The sequence below is a fragment of the Pelobates fuscus genome, chromosome 2 (assembly GCF_036172605.1).
Source record: "Pelobates fuscus isolate aPelFus1 chromosome 2, aPelFus1.pri, whole genome shotgun sequence".
Lineage (NCBI taxonomy): Eukaryota > Metazoa > Chordata > Amphibia > Anura > Pelobatidae > Pelobates > Pelobates fuscus.
In genome coordinates, this window is record NC_086318.1 from 148,424,648 (window position 1) to 148,448,069 (window position 23,422).

Below are 23,422 nucleotides of genomic sequence, written 5' to 3' on the forward strand. Positions count from 1 at the left end.
TGGATAGACAAATAGGACAGACAGTCAGGAATGTGGATGGACAGACAGTCAAATTGTTACATGGCAGCATTCATGTTTTTCTGAGCGTGCCTAAAGGTTATTTTGCATGTTTCTAAATACCATGTATATTTGTGTGCTGTTTACAAGTTCAAATCAAAACCACTTGTTTCATTCCTAAGCCTGAATTCAATTAACTTATTTGTATAGGGTTGCTAGAACATTGAAATGTATCCCTGAAATGTAAATTGGACGTTAACTTTCATATATGATTGTATGTAAAAGGAAGCGTACTTCAGTAAAAGAGGCATTTTTCATTATAATTGCTGAAACTAGCACTCAGTAACTCCCACTGCTACTCTTTGTTCCCCATATCCAGAATTTTAGAATTCAATAAAATGAAAAGGAATACCGTACTTTCTGTAATGTTTCAAGCTTTGAATGTTTTATCTTTTCACATCATCCTGCTATTCATTTACAATTTGAAAGTTATTTAAACATTTCAACTTCACTAAAGAAAGACAGTCTATAATAAGAGTGATGGCATATGGTTTGAGTAGGCATATCTCCAGATGCTTTGCCAACGTTAGGGGAGATGAAGTCCATAACGTCTGGAGTGTTGAAGGCTGGCTATCCCTGACATATGGAATTAAGTATGAATGGAAGTGACGATTTAGGATACACATTTCAATAAGGACATATTTATCTGTATATAGGAACTAACATAGGTGCGCATAACTTAAATATAGAACACCCCACCTAAAAATGTAAGCAAAAATGCAATTTGGGAGTTAGGATGAATTTGCCTTATATGTAATATATGTAAAGCAGAATATACAATACTTTTCTTATTAAGGTTTAGTTCAAATACTCAGAATTGCCGATTTCTAAATGTAAACATTTAAGTGGAAACTGCGGTGTAAAGTTAATACCCCTATTTTCATTGTATTGAAATAATAGATGCAAACAAAGAAAATAACAAACAAACACACACAAAAAACTGCAACTGCAAGCAAACCCTTCCAACCCCAGATATGTGTTTCAAACAGGAGCTTCTCATTCAGATCTGATTTTATCCCATAAAGCAATTGTCTATGGCTGTGGTACCTTTCCTGTGCAGAGAGAGAGCTTACACATGGCTGAAATCACAAGTTGGACAAAATGAACACTAGCACAGAACTCTTGATTTGAGCTATCTGATTGAGAGCCACAAGGGGCAGGCTTTATGCTGTAGTCATTTGTACAAATCAATGTAGTTTTAAAACACTCTCAGCACTCAGCGTATTCAAAGCACCTTTACAAGTGTTGATTGTGAGTGACCCTTTAAGCACCAATATCATAAAACAAAAACAAATGTCATAGGATACATTAAGTCCATCACATTCAAAACAAAAAATAAAGGGCAGTTCTGTTGTAAAAATAATTCAGCTGTTTATAAAAAATGTAAATTAAGAAATTTCGCATGATGATTGAATTAACAGTAAGACATTATCAACTATTAATACTCTTCACAGATTTAAAACTGCTGGGAAGGTTTATACCCAGATGACCGAGACAAGTTTGTGATTTTATAGCATTCTCCAGTGCTGGCAAGCCAGTCCAGCTCATTAGTTTTAATAGCGCTTGTATAAACAGATTTCCTAAAGAATGACACGTGGGTTCATGCACTGTACAGAAAGCAACAATGATAGGACACTGACACTCATGGAATTTTCTTTTCAAAAAAGAAAAAAAAAAACATTATAAGAGTTAATAACTTAACATTGAATTGTTAAGAAATCATCAGGGGATGGCACATTGCAGTTAGGTCAAAATATTGGAGCCATAAATATATCTGCATTGGAGATTTTTATCTAGTCCAGTTATTTTGCCTGTAAATCTGCAGATACTCAGGAAATTCACAACAATTTAGTTCAATTTAGTGATTAAGCCTGCAAGTGCTAACAGGACATGTGTGTATAAACACAAATTTGGGGATCACTCGGAGGGTTATACACTTACAGGGTTATTCACTAGAGTAAGTTAAAAGGGAATTCAATATGAATATAACATTTTAAGCCACAGTAGCCTAACTGAAAGCATAACTGACTTGTAGAAGGTTTCCACTTTGTTTAGTTTGGCCTTACTGTAGTGAATAGCCCTGTAAAGTATGAATTTTTGGTAATGCCAAGTGAATTATTTCAGGGTTATTTACAAAACTCAAACCTGTTGCAAACATAAATCCCTTAAGGCTAAAATAAATAATTTGGGGAGACTCTCCGACCAGGCTGAAGTCACAGGTGGACTATTTAAGCCTTAAAGGACCACTATAGGCACCCAGACCACTTCAGCTTAATTAAGTGGTCTGGGTGCCAGGTTCATCTAGGGTTAACCCTGCCTGCTGTAAACATAGCAGTTTCAGAGAAACTGCTATGTTTACAAAAGGGTTAATCCAGCCTCTAGTGGCTGTCTCATTGACAGCCGCTAGAGGCGCTTCCGCACTTCTCACTGTGAAAATCACAGTGAGAAGACGCTGACGTCCATAGGAAAGCATTGAGAAATGCTTTCCTATGGACTGATTGATTGCGCGCATTCCGCACGGACGTCGCAAGAGGGAGGAGAGTTCCCCAGCGCCAAGGGAGCCCGGTGCTGGAGAAAGGTAAGAGTTTAACCCCTTCCTCCCCCTTCAGCCCAGCGAGAGTGGGACCCTGAGGGTGGGGGGGACCTAAAGACCCTATAGTGCCAGGAAAACAAGTTTAAAAAAGTGTTTAAACTCACCTTTATTCCAGTGCCCCGCTGATATAGTTCCTTGGCTGAGATAATCTAACTTGACAATATCTGCCAATCAAATGCTTTACCATAGAAAAGCTGTACTGAGCTGACCAACATTTCCTCATAGACATGCATTTAAATCAATGAATATGTCGAGCATGGAGACGCTGAATATCAGTGCTGCACATCATGCAGTACTGACCTTGGAAGCATCTCTAGTAGCCACTAAAGGTGTTCCCAGGCAGTTATGTAAATACTGCCTTTTCTCTGAAAAGGCAGTGTTTTACATTAAAACGCCTGCAGGGACACACTATAGATTAATAGTGTCCTTTTAATCTTGCTATCGAAATTTCAGTTTGCTACAGATTCTCAGTCTGGAGTTTAGTAAATATGGGCATTTCTAAGTAACCACAGTAGCCAAATTGAAATAATGGATGTGGACATTTTTTGCCTTTTTTGGGGCTTAAAATTTGAAAATCTCTCTTAATTCCCATAAATTTGCACTTAACCCCTAAAGCACTCATGACATGTGTGACATGTCATGATTCCCTTTAATTCCAGAAGTTTGGTCCTTAAGGGTTAAGCGAATAACCCTTCAAGCTGACAGAGGCCAATGTGTATCTAGCATCACTACGGCAAAATATAGGCCATCCAATGCCAACAATAGATGTGTAGCTGGGAAGACAGATGTCTTTTGTCATGCATAGACTTATCCTAAATCTTGAATAAGGCCATTATTTAAGAGGTTCCACAAGTTAAAGGTTCCACAAGTTCTTAACATTTTTACGTCAACAAAGGGCATATTTTCATTTGCTGTTTGATAGATCATTGTGCTTGTAAACTAAATATACATTAAAAAGTAATGTTTTAATGCCATATATTTTAAACTTATATACTAATAAATATATTAATACTGTCAACTTAACTAAACTAAACGTTATATTTGTATTCGAAAGCTGAATATTGTTGGGTGTGCAGTAGGAAAGAGAGAGTAAATCCACCCTTAGTGATCAGTATCCAAAGACAATAGATCTACTAACTTGATACATTGTCCCATGCTGTCTCCTTTTACAAACCCCTGACTTGTTCTTTCCTGCCGCAGTGTCTTAACAAAACATCAAACTTCTAGGACTGCTCGTCCACCAGACTTCATTTTGTTCTTTTGTGTGATCTGCTTGCTATGGAAGTAATTGTTAGCTGTTTTACATAACTTTCAGACAGATGGAATATTCCAAAAATGATCAGTTAAAGACAGAATTTGTTAAATCGTCTTACAATAAATCAAGTGTAAAATCCAATATTTTGCAATTCTATTTACATTTTTGCACCATAAGAGTTAAAATAACATTTCATTTTCTTTCTTTAATCTGGTCAGATGAATCACCAGGAAATCTGTTTTGTGAATTATTGAAAACACATTTATCAAATATAATAATAGTACTTCTTATGCAAGAAGGACCAGTTAATTTTTATGAAAGCATTTTTTTTTAACATTCCAAAGGATTGTGCACAGATATTGTACAGAACGTGATCATAACACAATAATTTGTTTTTATACTGTAGCTCTCTTATGTAGTATTGACGTTTTTTTTTGCATGTGAGCGAAAGAGACACAGTCAGGGAGAGAGGGCAGTGAACAATCAAACAGTGACAACAAAAAACAACCTCCTGCTAATGAGACCCAAAAGGTCATAACACTAAGCATAGTTAGGAATACTAATCTTATGAAAGCATTTAAACCATGCTGTGCTGCCAAACATGTGCTAAATGTAAATAGATCCATGTTATACTGCATATAACACCATAGAAATTTATGATATTTATCAATCAGTCCTTTCTCTCCTCTGACACTGTTATTTCTCTTGTGTGTCTATACCTTTTTCTCATAGATTTTAAGCTCACTTGAGCAGGGCGTTCTTCATTCTTCATCACTTAAGCAGGGCATTCTTCATCTTTTGTCACTGGTAATTCTTGTATGTCATTTGCTTGTTGTCATATATCCCCATTCTATAATTATAAAGCACTATGGCAAATGTTGGCACTATATAAATGCTAATAATAATAATAAGTGATTCATGTTTTCTTGTCACTCAAAATTATTTGATGATTGGAAGGATGTACGCGTTTCTCTGTGATGATGGTGAGAGGCAAACGGTTGTACTAGCCAGTAATGCACATTAGACAGGTCTTACTTTTCTTGTCCTGTCACCGCCATGTAAAATGTTATGGTGTTCAACCTCAAATGCATAACAAAAATACTAGAATAAAGTGAATGAAGCAATGTAAGTACATGTATATGCATATCAATGTTTCTACTTATATAGTAGGTAATTTATTAAACAGTGAAATTTGGTGAGCTAACTGCTAAATTGATATTGAAATAGCTGACTTTGAAATAGAATTGTTTAAACTTGACATTCTAATGATCCACCTTTAGGCGCTCATGTTCTATATGTTTATTTAAAGGACCTTGATTTACTTTATAAACATGTTTGAACATGTATTTTCACGGAGCAATATGTTGGATTTTCCTATAGCTGGTGATTGTAGGTAATTAAGCACTGATGTATTCACTGTATTGTGTACTTGTTCTTCTGTCCCAGGGTGCCTCTGCTTTTCTCTGCCTTTCTGTGGTTTGTGTCCGAAGCTCATGTAATCCACCTTACCGAAATGTTTGGAGAGATCAGAACACCCAACTTCCCAGACTCGTATCCCAGTGACTCTGAAGTAACATGGAATATCACAGTCCCTGATGGATTCAGACTGAAACTCTATTTCATTCATTTTGACCTGGAACCTTCGTATCTCTGCGAGTATGATTTTGCCAAGGTAAAATAGTGTTTTGACATTTATTTACCAGTACAGATATGCCATGTTTAGGGTTCACACTTGAAAACGAAAATGAATATCCTCTGTTTTTAATAAAGTGATAATGTCAACAGGCTTTCTCAGCTAATGAACAGTTTACTAATTAGAACAAAATTGATATTGTTAAAGTAGATTGGGAAGGAGCACAATGCCTGAAGGAGCACAAAGCCCAAGAGAAAATGCTTTGACTCCTTGCAGTGAGTCATGCTACTCTCCGATGCTCCTGTTCTGCATTGCCGCTCCATTCGCTATGGCACCATGTCACAGTCTGGCATCGTGATTGATGCTGAATGCTGTACTGCAATCTTTCATATAGATTTAATAGTAATAAGACTATCCTTAATGTCAAGTCAAGTTTCTTCTCACCTATATAAGGATGCAGAAAATAAGAAATATGCTTTCTTTGCATATTTTCAAGTTTTACCTTGAAAGAAATGGCTCTAGTTGAGAAAGAGTAGCTACTAGGTGTTACAATATGTATAATTAAATAAGCCCTCCAAGCACTACAACACTTTCACAACTAAAGTCTGCCCTAGTGTTTATGGTGCCAGCAGTGCCTTGGTACCATCCCACAGAAAGTTGTCAACTTTTTTGTAATGGTTTGACAACTTACCCTGGTTCCACTAGGTTATCATTGCTATATTTGTCTTATTCTTATTTCAGAGCATCTAGTTAGTTCTACAGAGCTAAACAGGGCCATGCAGGGCCACACTCATCAGCCGTAAGTGTCAGCTAAGTGCTCTAAGCCAAAGAGCCTGGTCCTGGAAGGCTTAGATGTTTAGCTTGGGTGTCCAGGGAAACTAGTTATGTCCTCAAACTGTTCTACACTACTTACTGTAGAATGGTGTCAGTACACACCTGGCACCATAACCACTACAGTGGACTGTAGTGGTTGTGGTGCTATTAATTTTCATTGAAGTACCTTTTTACACTATTGCACATACTGATGCAGTGCACAAAATGTTTTACACGTATTGCATTCCAAGCTAGATAGCTCTTTCTTACAAATGTCAGGCCTGCAGTGCGTTGTAATTATTATTTCAATGGCACTTCCAGTACTTTGAAGTTATATATCGTGTGCTTGGTCGTTTTATGCTGTATGTACTTTGTATGTCCATTGCTTCTTATCTTTATTGTATATGATACTTTTTGTTATTAGATTACAGAATAGACAAATAGACCCAAAAAGGGCATATGATTCCAAAGATGGAGATCCCTCCAATTGATAAAATATTGGTAGAATAACTTTACTAGAACAACAATATGTGATGTAGCAGATTCTTAAAGGGGACTTTTTAGTATTATGCCTATAAATAGATTTTTGTACATCTAGTCTTTTAAGAGGCAGTATTTAGTTTAAACCACTTTAGGGACATATTACCTAAATACGACTATTGTGGCCCAGTTTCTATCTCTCTAATGGAGAATCGGCTATTCTAAATATTATTGTCGTTATACATTGCACAGAAGTGGGTTGTTATTTTAGATATTTTTTCACTCCAACATTTAGACCTGTTCACCAGAAGAGTGGTCTCTAGTGGTAGTTTTTTTTAAAATAAGTTTAAAATCCATGTTTTTAAAACTTTTTTCTGGCTCTTTATGGAACCAGGAGATATCCTTGTCTAAGACCCTGGTGAATTGCTCCTTCTGTGAAATTGTTGGTTGATATGTACCTTTTTAAATATAAACCCTTTGTTTAACCCCCATCATGCCCCACAGCCTCATGGCTTTTTAATGTGCATATGTACTGTCTCTTACTCTAATTTTTCTAATCGTATTCTAAAGGGAGGGATCTCCATCTACTCTTTTTGAGCCTGTTTGTCTATTCTGTAATCTAATTGAATTGTTGTGTGTTATCCCCACTTGGAGCCTCTTAGGCACGGTTATTTGGTTCCCTAGTGGTACCTTTTTGTTATTTTCTGTTTGTTATTGTTATGGAAATTCTTCAATACAAATAACTTGGAGGTAGATTCCCAGCAAAGTGCTTGCATGTATAATATGCACAAAGTTGATACATTTTGAGTGGAAGAATATGTTGTGACTGTCTGATTGACAGGTAGAGGAGGAAGGACTTGGAGTAGAAAAAACATAAATATAACATAAAAAGTAATTAAAAAAGTAATTAAAAATGTTTAGGTACTTAGATTAAGGGTGGTGAAATGTATATAATTCTAACAATGTTAAAATGTATGTGCTATCATTCAATCTGTATATTTTACATTATATCACAAATTAGAAAATACAAAAGCATTTTATTGATTCATCATTCTTTGTTATAAAAAAAATATATGACATAATTTACACTGCTTTAATTTGATGTTCCAAAGGAAAATGAAAAATGTCAATGTAGTTTTCTGTGTGTTTTTACACATTTAATATGTGGCATTATGTATTATCCACAGTGGGTTTAATTTATAATCATATGTATGTGCATTGAAAAGACAACTGTACAGTATCTTTTCCTATTATTGATACTTGTGGCAAATTTTTGCTAGGCCTCATTTTATATTCACAATTATTTCTCTTTTGGTAATGCTTCATGTTTGTATGCATAGTAATGAGGTCACCACATAGATGTTCCGTAGTACTGCCAGTAACTGGAGAGTTTACAGGCATGTCATAAGATTGAGTCAGATTGGCAGTAAACAAGATGATATAATGATTTCTTACTGTGTACATATAAATGATGGGGGTATGCCCATATTGACCACTGGACTTGCCAGATTAATGCCTGTGCAAATGTCACGCATATTATGAACAATGTCACAGGAAATGCTTAGTTTGTGTTGTAGTCACCATTATTGTTAATGTACCTACAAGGCCAGTGCAAAGATTTTGGCATCAAAAGCAAAAATGCCCCTCTGTGTTTCTCTTAATCCCCCACCAGGCCCTTTTTATTACTCATCCCCCGAGCCCCTTTTGTGTGTTTCTTTCTCCCCTTCCCCAGCCCCTCCGTGTGTCTCTTCCCCCTTCCAGCCACTTTGTGTTTCTCTTTTCCTCTTCCCTAGTACCTTTTTTTTGTGCGTTGTCCTTCCCTTGTGTCCCTTCTTATCTCCCTGTTTTTGGGTGGCCGGTACGGACCACACTAGAGAATATTTTGTATCATCTTCCTGGTCTTATAGGAAGCTACTCTCAGTGAGCAGCTTCCTGGCAGACTGAGTAGAGAATAAAGAGGTTAATCTCAAGCGATCAGTGTGACCATGATGGAGTGACTGGCAGTAGGATGAACCCTGTGCTCTCAACCCTTGCAGGTCACCCAGACATTGTGCCCTGCGTGCCAGTGCGCCCTGGGTTGGCTGTATGTGTTGCCTTATAGTTGCACAAGCCCGGTGTACCAAAATAGGCAAGCTAACCCCCATGTAACCAATACTATTATTGAATGTCCACGGACTCCCTGGCTTGCTTGGCTAGCTCAATGTGAGTGGAATGTCGTGGTTCAAAACAGCGGATTCTCATCTGAAAATCTGTTCTGGGGAAAGGACAAGAGATCTGCAGCTTTTGCATACTGCTATTAGATGTACTCCACAAAGAAACAATTACAAAATAATGAGTATTGGATTTATCTTTAAAATAGTGATTTATTTTTATTTGTATTGCTTGTCAATGGTGTTTCATTAGGCTGAGTGAAAATTGTTTAGAGAATTTCCTTGTCAAGTCTTCACAATTCCTGGCTTAGTTTCCTAGTTTTATTTTCATTTTTGTATATATCACTAGTTTCATCTTTATAATAGTAAGTACAACAAAATATTTATTTTATTATATTTATTTATAATTTTAATTTTCTGGGTTTCTGAAGAAGTCCTAGACTGGATTATACATGTAGGACCACGCTGTAGTTTTTCTTAAACTTTTTATGTATCTTTTAATTCTTACTAGATTGGAAAATAAAGCATAGTCTGTGAAAACTTTCCTGAGTCCTATATACTATAGTTGATCAACAGATAGAAGGTACATTGGATAGTCTCTTAGATTGATACCGGAGAAACTGACGGAAGCAAAGCACAGAGAGATGGACACAGGTTTCTTCAGGAAGGAAGAGATTCTTTATTGGATCACCGATCGGGACTCAGAGGGACTAATGTCACCAAAATACAGCAAGTTCTGAGCCCCGGAGAATAGTGCAGGCTCCTTATATAGACATATAACTCCTCCCATATTAAGCTCCACCCGCACATTCTCTTGACCAATCAATACAAATAAGAATTAACTTCCTGCTTGACCGCATGGCTTGTCCAGCACAATGGAGGAGGGGAATACTATATCCTGTATTCTTGCACATGCTCCGTACACTACTGATCGTATCTTGCCTCGTGCAACCAACTGATCGATACGTCAGCATATGCACGTACACATGCCACGTGGTAATCTCGGCCTACTAAATTTATTTTTACCGAGATTCCACCACATTCCCCCCTTTGATGCCTCTTGATATTTCACAATTACTTGAGGCATCACTTAACCTTAGTTTGCATACACCGCAAGTTACCTTGAACCAGACCAGACTTATCTTATGATGTGAATCTTCAACACTCATCTTCCTGCATTGGTTCTCCCTGATCTAGAGCCTTATATTTATAAATTGCCATTATCTGTGCAGCAGCCTTCCTCTCTGCTATATTTTCTATCAGGCTTTGCACAGACCTAACTACTAAGGGTATAAGACACGGCAGGAGTAGACACAACATTAAAATCAGTAGGACTCCACCTACCACTGCCTTAAGCCCTCCAAACCACTCATACCAGCTACCAAACCAACTACTTGGATTATACCCTTTCCATACCTGAGTAGGCACATGCGCTAGTTTAACCATATGGCTAGTAAGCTCAGCTATTGCTTGCCCTTCGTCATCTATTTGAAGGCAGCAATTGCTCAGGTTAAACTTCCCACATACACCTCCCTCTACTGCCAAAAGGTAATCCAAGGCTAATCTATTTTGGTAGACTGCTGTCCTCATCCTGGTATTATGCTTCGCTAGAAGATTGAGCGCTTGTGATGTCTCGTTAGTAATGATCTCAACCACCGCCTGTAATCGTATAATACGGTTGAGCATATAAATAGGGGTTCTATAACCAAAGGTACCATCCTCTGCCCACGTGGCTGGCCCATAATAATCTATAATACGCTGGGGAGGCCATTCATTATCTTCCCAGGTGTCTATTTCTATGGGTCCCCTTTTCTTCCTATGATTCACATCATACACTTTAACACCTAAAGTCTCACCTGTTTCAATAGGTAACAAGAAGAAGGATGGTTTGAGCATACCCAACACACATGCCCCTTCCCAGTCCTGTGGCAACTCCGAATAGGCTTTCTTACCACAGATCCAGTACAAATTTGCTGGGGCTCTCCAGGTAGATGTGATAGATAAGTCAAACCACACATCCTTTAAATTGGCGTATCTAGCAAACGGGTTAGATGGTTCTGAGACATTTGAAGCCGACCACCAAGTTGTATTCTTTGTATCATCATCATAAGCTTTTTGCCCTAGACAAGTTAATTCTCCTACAGAAGTATTATACATCATTCATTTCCTTGCTATGCAAACATAACCTATGATGGAGGTCTTTAATCTCCACTCAGATTTACCTCTAACACTCATATGATAATCAGCTTGTGTAGATATTAATTGGTCAACTGCCTCAGAACCGGACATTACCTCCTTTGCTTCCCAAGGCCATTGGTCTCCCATGTTAGTACCTCCACACACATAGCAGTTGGTAACATTAAGACTACCGGCAATACTTTCAGCTAAATCAATGAACAGGTTTTTAGCATTATGGGGGATCTTATTATCTATGCTCATCTCTTCATAAAAGGAATGGTATACTTGATGAGTTTGGGAGGATACCGTATCAGTCTCTATCCCTATAAACAATACTGTCCCGGGATCTAAACCCGTCCCATATATTTGAAACCCAAATAAATTACCATACTTGTCTAAGAACTTGTCGGGGTTATTTATAAGTATATGGACTGGATTGCATTCCATAGACTTACAATATGGGCTGGTAGGCAACTTAGTCACTATCATGTCCTTGTCTACTGTCTGTCCCCAAGTTGCCCACCCCACACAAGACCAATATGGGCAAAAGTTATAATCTCTATTGGGGCATCTAGGACTAACATATTTATTTTTACTACTGGGACAAATATATTTATCGTTAGACCCATACGTCCTCTCCCATCTAAGATCCCCACATACATTCCACGGCTTTCTACCACTTGATATCGCCTTACATGCATCAAATAGCAGAACACCCGAAGAATGTACGGATTCTAATACTGTCTTGTTAATTAGGGTCCCCTGAGGATCTCCATTCCTGAGAGTCAACCAAATTGTACGAGGTTGATACTCCGGACTGAAGCACTTAGGTTCTCCTACTCCTAAATGGCACACACTATATTCTATATTTAAGTATCTACATCTTGATACATCTCCTTTACACTCGTATTGTGAATGCCAAATTAGGGTTTGGGAAATATGGTTACCTGTTCTTGTAGTCTTAATGCATACCTCACAGCTAGGAGTGTCGGTACCTCTACCTTCCTGAATATAAAAATACACATAAATAAACATTATCAAGAACACATCTTTCGTCGTCATCCTCAGTCTTCGTCCGTGCGAAGGCACCTCAGCTTCCAGAATGTAAGGGCTGCAGGGAATGGAGTTCTGCTCGTCTTCACAGGAGTCCCTTCGAGACTTTTCCTGGCTTATATACTATACGTCGGTGGGCGGACAGGCTTTATTATGGCCTTCTCACTCACGTACCAAATCTCTGAAACAAATAAAATTTTGTAATCCACAAAGTTCCTCGTCACTCCGACTGAGTTGTGCGTTTTAACCGGATCTTGCAGGGATTCTCTGGATCTGCTGTAACTTGCCAAGAATCGACTGCTGCTGGTTTAACCCTGGAGTGATGTATCCACGGAGTCACTTCGGCTACTTTTATCGCTGTAGGGGTAGACAAAAGAACAACATAAGGACCTCTCCACTTGGGCCCTAACGGTACATTATTCCACTCTTTAATCCACACTTGGTCTCCTGGGTGGTAACTATGGACTGGGGGATAAATATTCACAGGTAATCTATCTTGTACCCATTTCTGTACCTCCTCCATAGTCTTACCCAACTCTACAACCTGCTGCCGGGTAATTCCTTCTCCCAACTGACTCAAATCCCCCCTTAAGTTACCAAGTACGGGAGGTGGTCGCCCATACATAATTTCAAAAGGAGAGAGACCCATCCTTCTGGTAGGGGTACTGCGGATTCGCAATAAAGCTATGGGTAAGAGAACGTTCCACTTAAGTTGGGTTTCCTGACACATTTTAGCCAACTGATTCTTAATAGTTCTATTCATTCTCTCTACCTTACCAGAACTCTGGGGTCTATATGCCGTATGAAGCCTCCACTTTATACCAAGCATATGAGTCAGTTGTTGTAGGCACTGATGAACAAAAGCTGGACCATTGTCCGATCCTATAGAGCAGGGTAGTCCATATCGGGGTATTATTTCTCGTAGCAGGAATCTCACAACTTCTCCTGCTTTCTCTGTACGAGTAGGACATGCTTCTACCCAGCCTGAATAGGTACACACAATTACCAGCAGGTAACGATGTCCACCCGATTTAGGCATCACTGTATAGTCAATTTGTAAATCGGACATGGGGAGTCCCCCTATAAACTGGACTCCTGGTGGCTTTACTGGTCCTTGCCTTGCATTATTTTTAGCACACGTTACACATCTTGGCCTGAGTCAAGTTGGACAATCTTGGTATGTAGAAATGTTTTCTGAGAGATTCCTCTGTGCTGTCTCTCCCAGAATGTGTCCCGTTGTGATAATTTTGGACAATTTCTACCGCTAGTGATGCTGGAATGACTATTCTTCCATCTTCTAACTGATACCATTTGTTCTCCAAATACTTTCCAGGTTCAGTCTTTAACCACTCCTCTTCTTGAGCTGTATAAACTGGAGTCCATTGAGACAGTGGAGTTGGTATAAGAGCAGCTATATGCCCCACATACTCCTGTCTTCCTGATTCAGCGGCACGCTTAGCTGTACTGTCTGCCATCCGATTGGCGCCGAGACGAAGGGAGGTCCACGCAGAAGTTCAGGGGTGCAGCCGTAGAGAACGTGGGCAAAGATAGACCGTCTCACGCCTCTGCCTCTCAGCTACCGTTGAACGATGAGCTTCCCGGCCAATGCACCAAATGATACCGGAGAAACTGACGGAAGCAAAGCACAGAGAGATGGACACAGGTTTCTTCAGGAAGGAAGAGATTCTTTATTGGATCACCGATCGGGACTCAGAGGGACTAATGTCACCAAAATACAGCAAGTTCTGAGCCCCGGACAATAGTGCAGGCTCCTTATATAGACATATAACTCCTCCCATATTAAGCTCCACCCGCACATTCTCTTGACCAATCAATACAAATAAGAATTAACTTCCTGCTTGACCGCATGGCTTGTCCAGCACAATGGAGGAGGGGGAATACTACATCCTGTATTCTTGCACATGCTCCGTACACTACTGATCGTATCTTACCTCGTGCAACCAACTGATCGATACGTCAGCATATGCACGTACACATGCCACGTGGTAATCTCGGCCTACTAAATTTATTTTTACCGAGATTCCACCACAAGATATCTAGGTACAGACACCTAGAGGCAACATTATTATCAGGCATCTTGTGAGTGCACGTCAACTTGCGCAGTAAATTATTATATTGTACTGTATTACACTGGGCTAGTGTTTAGATTTTAGTAGATCCACAGCTTTATCCCCTATATTCTTTTGTATTTTTGTTATTCAAAACTTATTTTTAAAGTAACTTAAAGGGTTATTTACTAAAGGGAATTCAAAGTTGACTTAGGGAATTTTTCCAGTTTGGCCATTTTGAGCTTAAATTTTAATTGCACTTTCAATTCTCACTTTAGTGCAAAGAACACTCCAAGCACCATAACGACAAAAATCTAAATGACGTTAATATAGTGCCAGGAGGCCTCCAACTGCACTCTTACCTTCAAAGGTTAAACTTTTTGAGACCAAGATAAGAGTGCACCTGGGAGCCTCCTGGCACCATTACAACTTCATTTAGACAAAGTTGTTTTTCTGTATATTTTTCTGTATATGTTTTATATAGTTTTTTTTTGTTATTTGTTGCACATTTTCCTGTTTTCTTGCTTTAATAATAAAAAAATTAAAATAAAAAAGACAAGTACTTTTTTAAAGCTCTTTTTATTCCTTCAGTAATTTATACATATGCACAATGTATGAGCTCAGATAATGATTAGCTCATTAAAACCAGACTCGGTCATATTATTCATGAAGTGGTCAATTTAAACTCTAGATTCTACTGATAAATCCTTTGTGTCTCTTGTTTACAGCATGCAGCCCCTCTGGCACTGAAAGAGTTTAGATGTTAAAGGTGTTGTTGAAACACATTTTCTCTGCAGCAACAACTCAACACAGTTATTTAAAACATTCATTATAAATTAGTCGACTTCAGAGTTGTCACGCGGTCTCTCAGCAAGCAAAGCCTTAGTAGAATAAAAGTCGTGCGACATTGCAAGCAGCGCATTCATTATTCATTTTGTATATAAACTGTTTTAAAAACCTTGCTGCATACCACTTGCAATCTGTGTTTCAGCTTTGTGTAAAATAGAAAAATGTAAGGCAGGCAAGTTCCTTATCTATTGCAGGGTTCATCCAAGAGTATGTGGAACAAAGAGGTATCCTCTGCCCTAGAATAAACAAGATTGAATTAATATTTGCCATTATTCTGCTACGTGGTGTCTGTCCAGCAAGGAGGCTACTAATGACATGTTTTGCTTGGAATGGGTAATGATGTAAACATTTTAGTTTGATTGACAGCTTCCCCATTCGATTCTTGGCAGATCCAATTTTCTTACAAGCTAAAGCAATGACGAGTCCACATTTGAATGACAAACAAAGTTTAATGGGGGAAGGTGTCAGAAAGGTGCAATTCAAATTTAAGAGCGTATATTTAAATATGTATTGTATATTTAATATACCGGTATATATAACACCATGTATTGTTTTTACCTTTGAAATGCAATAATAATCTGTTTAATCAAATTCCAGAGGTGCGTCTTCAGCCATTAGTGTTTTTGCTTTTTTTGTTGTTGATTTTTTTTTTTCTGTGTGCCTCTCTCATTAGCTGGAAAGACTCTACTGTTTTTAAGAGAAAAACCCAGGGAGAAAAAAAAAAAAAAACCCCTGTTGATTTGTGACAATAGTAAGGAATTCAATTAATTCTCATTACAAATCTATTGTACCATTTTTTTGTTTTTTTGACTTCTCCTTTTACACAGTGTGCAGCACAGTCTGTGTCCTCATGCCATGAGATAGGCTTCAGTAGTTCAGACATGTCAATAAAATTTACATGAGAACATCTCTCTTAAAAGACAAAATAGGCTGTAAACACAAATCCATGTATACATGTGGAAACGGGGATAGACAAAAAGAAAACATTCAGAATATAAAATATAAAGATGATTGTATTCCATGGGAATGTTTTTTTATGCATTGATATTTTCTTTTCCGGAAATCAACCATGCCTTTTTTTTTGGATCATTAGCATTGTGTTACATGTGATTAGCTGGGAGATCTCTGTTATGTATTAAGACTGCTGTTTATTAAGATTGAAAATTGCCCCATGTTGATATGTAACAATAGTTTGGAATTCAGTTTGCGCCCACTGTAAACCTCCTCTACTGGTTTTGCTTCATTGACACTTCTTGAAAGGTCTGATCAAGTAAACTTTATTTCATTTATATGAGAGCATGCTTCCTGGAACTCATAAACCTATTCCCTTTGTGTATCTCACCTCCCTGCTTCTATTGGTGCTCATTAAGGAAAGATCTGTAAATTATTCTCTTGTTCTGCTAGGAAATGCCACCTTTAGTGTTTCTAACTGGCCTAGTACTTGATTATCTGAAAATCATTCTGTTCTGTTGAGAAATGCGTCTCCATAGAATGCATTTGAATCTAATTGAGGTCCTTCAGTTTATTTAATGAGCACATGTCTTTATACTGGGGTCTGCAGTAAAACCAATTCAACTCATTCCTTCTATAACAATGGTATAGATAAAACCTCTAATATAATAAATATAACATAATGTTTTATATAAAACAAAAATAGCAATGGTAAAAATCACATCATTCCAGTGAACAATAGAGAAGGGCATAGAACAATTGCTAAAAACTTGATATACTACATCAATGTCAAATATATACAGGGTTTTCAAGTAAACACTGTATTTTGGCCGAATGACCGAATTCCGACCACATTGGCAATTTGCAGATTTAAAGCCAAATGCAGTCAAGTCCTACCGATACTGTATCATTTGTTCGGAAACATTTGGAAAATTAGTAATATTCACAAGTGAACTAATATACAGCTTAGGAATCGGACATTTGTCAATGACCGCACGGTGACTGAATAGAAACTGAACGTATTCACCAACATGTGCATTTGCAAAATATAATTCACTTGCTTTTTGTTAGTGAATGATAATTTGAAACACTATTGCCACCTGGCAGCGATAACTGGCAATGTGAGGTTTAAGTATGTGGTGTTTGCCCTGCGCTTGCTAGCAAGCCACCACATTAAACCTAAAAAAAAAAATTAAGCAAAATCATATGCAGGTCAATAAGAACCCCATATTACTATAATGAAAGTATTTTACTTCTCTACTCCCCAACCTGCCGCACATCTACTAGCATTTTTAAGACTAGTGATTGGACAACCATTGCTGCATTATAAGAGGCCTCATCTCAGAGTGGATGTGAAATAACGGGTCCCACCTATGGACATCTAGTGGGGGACTTTTACAAAAAGTAACAGAGGGTGGGCAAGCACCAACGGGGAATATTTATTTAGAATAAATGTAGAGGGAACATCCTGAAGTCCACCCCACCCATGATCTGTGATAACGCTTATATAGACTTTCCCACGCTATGTCAGCTATTGCAAAGCTTGGAAAAATTTCCCACACTTTACAATATGAGCAAGAGCACTCGGATTGGTTGGCTAATAACTGACTGCCAGGTCTTGAAAGAAGTGAGACTTCATGTTAGTAGATGCCGCCACTTGCCATGGGGGTACAGGGAGCTTTAAAACCCCCTTATAGTAATATGCGGGTTACAGACTTTTTAATTTTTTATTTATTTATTACTTTTTAAATGTGGTGGCACGCTACTGCTGGTATGCCACTACATAATTAACTCTTGTGACGCTGAGGGTTTTTTTTTTTTCAATATTTATTTTTATTGGGAATTGTGCATGTTAAATGTAACATTGGCGTACAGAAGAGAAGAAGGGGAGTGGGAGAGAATATATACATATTCCATTAAATTCTCATTACATTTATCGTAGATCACTTCACATTATTTTTTAGCATACATTTGTGTTTTCCTAATATACTTTTTGCTAACAGTGTAATTATTGATAGACATTGATCAGTGGTAAACATTAATGTTCAGACTGTGTCCCCCTTATTGTCTCTATATTTCTTTTCTAGGTATATATATCGTCCCTTCATCTTAATTACATTTCACACTCTTATGCCAGTATACTTTGTAATTAACATCTCATATATATGTTTATTTTTAATATATATATATATGCCTCTTCCTCCCAGCTGTAATCAAGAATGACTATTATATATTAGCTTTGTGTAAGGGTGGGGAAGGTAAAAAGGGAAAAGGGAAAACAACAGCATGTTAAAGCAAGCCTCTTTTATATGCCCAACAATGTAATGGTGTAATAATAAAATATGTAATTCTGTAATGATATGATAATACAGGGAGTGCAGAATTATTAGGCAAGTTGTATTTTTGAGGATTCATTTTATTATTGAACAACAACCATGTTCTCAATGAACCCAAAAAACTCATTAATATCAAAGCTGAATATTTTTGGAAGTAGTTTTTAGTTTGTTTTTAGTTATAGCTATTTTAGGGGGATATCTGTGTGTGCAGGTGACTATTACTGTGCATAATTATTAGGCAACTTAACAAAAAACAAATATATACCCATTTCAATTATTTATTTTTACCAGTGAAACCAATATAACATCTCAACATTCACAAATATACATTTCTGACATTCAAAAACATAACAAAAACAAATCAGTGACCAATATAGCCACCTTTCTTTGCAAGAACACTCAAAAGCCTGCCATCCATGGATTCTGTCAGTGTTTTGATCTGTTCACCATCAACATTACGTGCAGCAGCAACCACAGCCTCCCAGACACTGTTCAGAGAGGTGTACTGTTTTCCCTCCTTGTAAATCTCACATTTGATGATGGACCACAGGTTCTCAATGGGGTTCAGATCAGGTGAACAAGGAGGCCATGTCATTAGATTTTCTTCTTTTATACCCTTTCTTGCCAGCCACGCTGTGGAGTACTTGGACGCGTGTGATGGAGCATTGTCCTGCATGAAAATCATGTTTTTCTTGAAGGATGCAGACTTCTTCCTGTACCACTGCTTGAAGAAGGTGTCTTCCAGAAACTGGCAGTAGGACTGGGAGTTGAGCTTGACTCCATCCTCAACCCGAAAAGGCCCCACAAGCTCATCTTTGATGATACCAGCCCAAACCAGTACTCCACCTCCACCTTGCTGGCGTCTGAGTCGGACTGGAGCTCTCTGCCCTTTACCAATCCATCCATCTGGCCCATCAAGACTCACTCTCATTTCATCAGTCCATAAAACCTTAGAAAAATCAGTCTTGAGATATTTCTTGGCCCAGTCTTGACGTTTCAGCTTGTGTGTCTTGTTCAGTGGTGGTCGTCTTTCAGCCTTTCTTACCTTGGCCATGTCTCTGAGTATTGCACACCTTGTGCTTTTGGGCACTCCAGTGATGTTGCAGCTCTGAAATATGGCCAAACTGGTGGCAAGTGGCATCTTGGCAGCTGCACGCTTGACTTTTCTCAGTTCATGGGCAGTTATTTTGCACCTTGGTTTCTCCACACGCTTCTTGCGACCCTGTTGACTATTTTGAATGAAACGCTTGATTGTTTGATGATCACGCTTCAGAAGCTTTGCAATTTTAAGAGTGCTGCATCCCTCTGCAAGATATCTCACTATTTTTGACTTTTCTGAGCCTGTCAAGTCCTTCTTTTGACCCATTTTGCCAAAGGAAAGGAAGTTGCCTAATAATTATGCACACCTGATATAGGGTGTTGATGTCATTAGACCACACCCCTTCTCATTACAGAGATGCACATCACCTAATATGCTTAATTGGTAGTAGGCTTTCGAGCCTATACAGCTTGGAGTAAGACAACATGCATAAAGAGGATGATGTGGTCAAAATACTCATTTGCCTAATAATTCTGCACTCCCTGTATAATACTGTAACATTATAATAATGTGATAACATAATAATGTAATAATATAATAATAATAATAATAATAATAATAATAATATATCAATACAATAATACAATATAACATAACATAATATACTATAATATAATAACCACTTTTATGTTTAAAACATCTTTGCTCTTAAACATATTGATCTCAAACCTCTAACCATTTATTCCATCTTTTTTTATTCAACGCTTCGTGGCCTCTCTACCGGCCTGCCACCTGTTCATATATACATCCGGAGTCTAATCTCATCAACACCTCACTAATTGAGGGATTTTGAGTTTTCTTCCACTTTTGTGCAATAAAAGTTTTAGATGCTATCAAACTATGAATAATAATATAGCTGACATCTTCCAATAGTGGTGTCATAAACAAATGTAATAGGAAACATTCTGGTAGAATAGGTATAATAACGTTCAGTGCGTTCTGGAAAAACCTTTCCAAGTCGTGCCAGAGCTTGAGAATACCCGGGATAAATATGATATGATAATAATATGATAAAGAATGCCTTCTTGTTTTAAACAACGCCAACACAAGTTTGATGTCCCCTGGAATATATGAGCTATCTTCGTTGGCACCAAGTACCACCACATCTTAAATTCTCAATATGTTTCCCAATGTTGTAAACTGCGCAATGCCTTTTTAGTTATCCTCATTGCCTAAAGCCATGCAGATAAGGAGAATTGTTTTCCTATGTCTAGCTCCCATTTCTGCATATATATAGGTTTTTCTATATTTCCCATATTCATAATACTATTATAGCAAAGTGATAATGCTTTAGTATTCAGACGTTTTCCCATACATTTATATACCAAAGGAGAGAGAATTTGCATTTCTTTTACTTTAATATTAAATTCTTGTAATATATTTCTGATACGTAGATAAGAGAACAGCTCTCTTGAGGGTATGGAATATCCCCTAAGTAGTTCAGGAAATTGTTTTAAACCTATGCTATTATAAAAAAGGTGTAAATGTGTAACACCTTGTGTTATCCATGTATCTCATTGTAGGTCTGTAGTAAAAGCAGTAATAGTCTGTAATAGTCTGTAGTGGGGCAGCATACAAGAGTTCGTTATCATCTACTAGTTTTGGGATAGTCTGTCTCCATATTCGAAGCAGGTTTTTAGGGAATGTTAACATATCACCTTTTTTTCTCTGATTTTATTTTGCATGACCACAGGGCCTGCGGTAATGTACCTCAAGGCATGCAAGCTAGCGCTAACCACATAGGGGGAGGTGTTCGTTCCATTGCTGAAAGACCTTGTGCAAGTATTGAGGCCTTATAATACACTTTTATATTTGGGATACCCAGGCCCCCTTTCTCAAATTGGAGCTGAGGTTTTTCTGTTGTTAGTAGCCAGAAGGCAAATAGTTCTACTAAAATCCATACCAAATTCATGCCTGTTCTGGGAATTGTACTAACAAGGGGAATGGAGGTAGCGCCAAAATAGTAAAAAAAATGCTAGTATAAGTAAAAATATTACAAAAGGATAAGAAACAAAAAAGAATAATAACAATAAAATGTCCAATATGAAGTCCCAATATAAAACTTGCCAGAAGATATAGCCTCAGTTCTGTTAAGGTAATTCTTCTATAAAAGAGGCAGATCAGGGTATCCTTTGGAGTTGTATATAAAAACAGAGAGAAAAGAATAATGGTGCATTATATCCCAGAATAACAATAAAATAAGTCTTTATGGTCCTACTCACATTGGGTAGAGCTTAAACCTAGCTCTAGTATAAATGGTGTACAGTGGTAAAATCCCCACTTATAGGATACATGAGGAGATGTTGATAGATAGGTGTTTAGTCAGAATGAAGACCATAACAGTATAAAAGAGACAACAATAATGCTCACAGTATAAAATGTACCAGGAGTATAAAATAATAAATGGTTACTCACATTTGATTAATCAGGCAGACTAGACTGCTCAATGTATAGGCATAAGTGGTATAATCCCTACCTTGGATTCTTTAGGACTACTCAGAAAAGAGCTAAGTATCTCTGGCATGAATTGTGATTATTCCCGCCCCCGCCCCCTCCCCCCCTCCCTTTGGGGCAGCATTGATCTCTCTGCTAAAAGCGTGTCTCATTTCAGAAGATTGGCTTCTTCCAAACACTAGGCCACCCTGCAGGCCTTAAGTCCTAAGGGTACTCAGTTGTGATGCTGTTACAGGGGAATAACTGGAACAAACCGCTGAAGCCACACATAGAGATATGGACACAGGTCTTCAGGAAGTAAAAGGCCTTTATTCACATACCGATCGGGTCTCAGATGAACTCCTGTTCCAAAAATATCTGAGAGACAAATACATTGTTCACAGGACTTTTGTTAACAGCATATCCCCTCCCATACAGTTTAACCCCTCCTATATTCCTCAGACCAATCAGCATACAGGATATTCAGGATCACCTTATATGGCAGACCACATGGCTTGTTGAAGACAAAGGATTTTACTATCCACTTCCACACATGCTCAGTATACTGATGACTCATCCAACTGTTTGTAACCAGATACTAATTAGCATATGCCATGTGGAGATTTCGGCCTACTAAATTTTGACCATGCTGGATTCCCATCACATTCCCCCCTTTGATGCTTCTGATATAACATTATTCCAGATGCATCACTAATCATAATTTGCCAACACCACTCAAGTAACCATGAACCAGTACAGACATAGTAAGCATCTTAGCATCATCACAAACTCCTTCAGCATTCCTCATCCTGATTATTCTCTCTCTGGGCTAGGGATTCATACTTCCAGACAGCCATTACATGGGTAGCTGTCTTTCTCTCTATAGTACTCTCCAAGATACTACGTATAGATCTGACCACTAATGGAATTAGGCAGGGCAGAAAGAGACATAAGAATATAATGAATATTACTCCTCCTACTAACGCCCTAATCCCTCCAAGCTGCTCATACCAACTTCCAAACCAACTACTTGGGTTATACCCATTCCAGACCTGAGTCGGTACATGCGCAAGTTTAACCATGTGGCTTGTAAGTTCAGCCACTGCCTGCCCTTCATCATCTATGTGCAGACAACAGTTACTTAGATTAAACTTCCCACATACACCTCCTTCTACTGCTAATAAGTAGTCCAAAGCTAATCTATTTTGATAGATGGTTGATCTCATTCGAGTATTATGTTTAGCAAGGAGATTGAGCGCTTGTGCTGTCTCATTGGTGATAATCTCAACCACCGTCTGTAGTCTTATAATACGGTTGAGCATATATATTGGGGTTCTATAACCATAAGTACCAACTTCCGCCCAAGTAGCCGGTCCATAATAATTAATGATACGTTGGGGAGGCCACTCATCATCTTCCTAACTACCTATATTCAAAGATGCTCGCTTCTTTTTATGATTCACATCATAAACC

At 38.0% G+C, this 23,422-nt stretch overlaps 1 protein-coding gene across 2 annotated transcripts in view; it reads left to right on the forward strand.

The window, feature by feature from the left end:
• Nucleotides 1-23,422, forward strand: part of MASP1 (MBL associated serine protease 1) — a 136,208-nt gene that overhangs the window by 4,123 nt on the left and 108,663 nt on the right. For both annotated transcript variants that reach the window (XM_063442813.1, XM_063442814.1), the window contains exon 2: nt 5,352-5,577. In XM_063442813.1, coding sequence (XP_063298883.1) covers nt 5,352-5,577 — 226 coding nt within the window. The remainder of the gene's footprint in view (nt 1-5,351; nt 5,578-23,422) is intronic.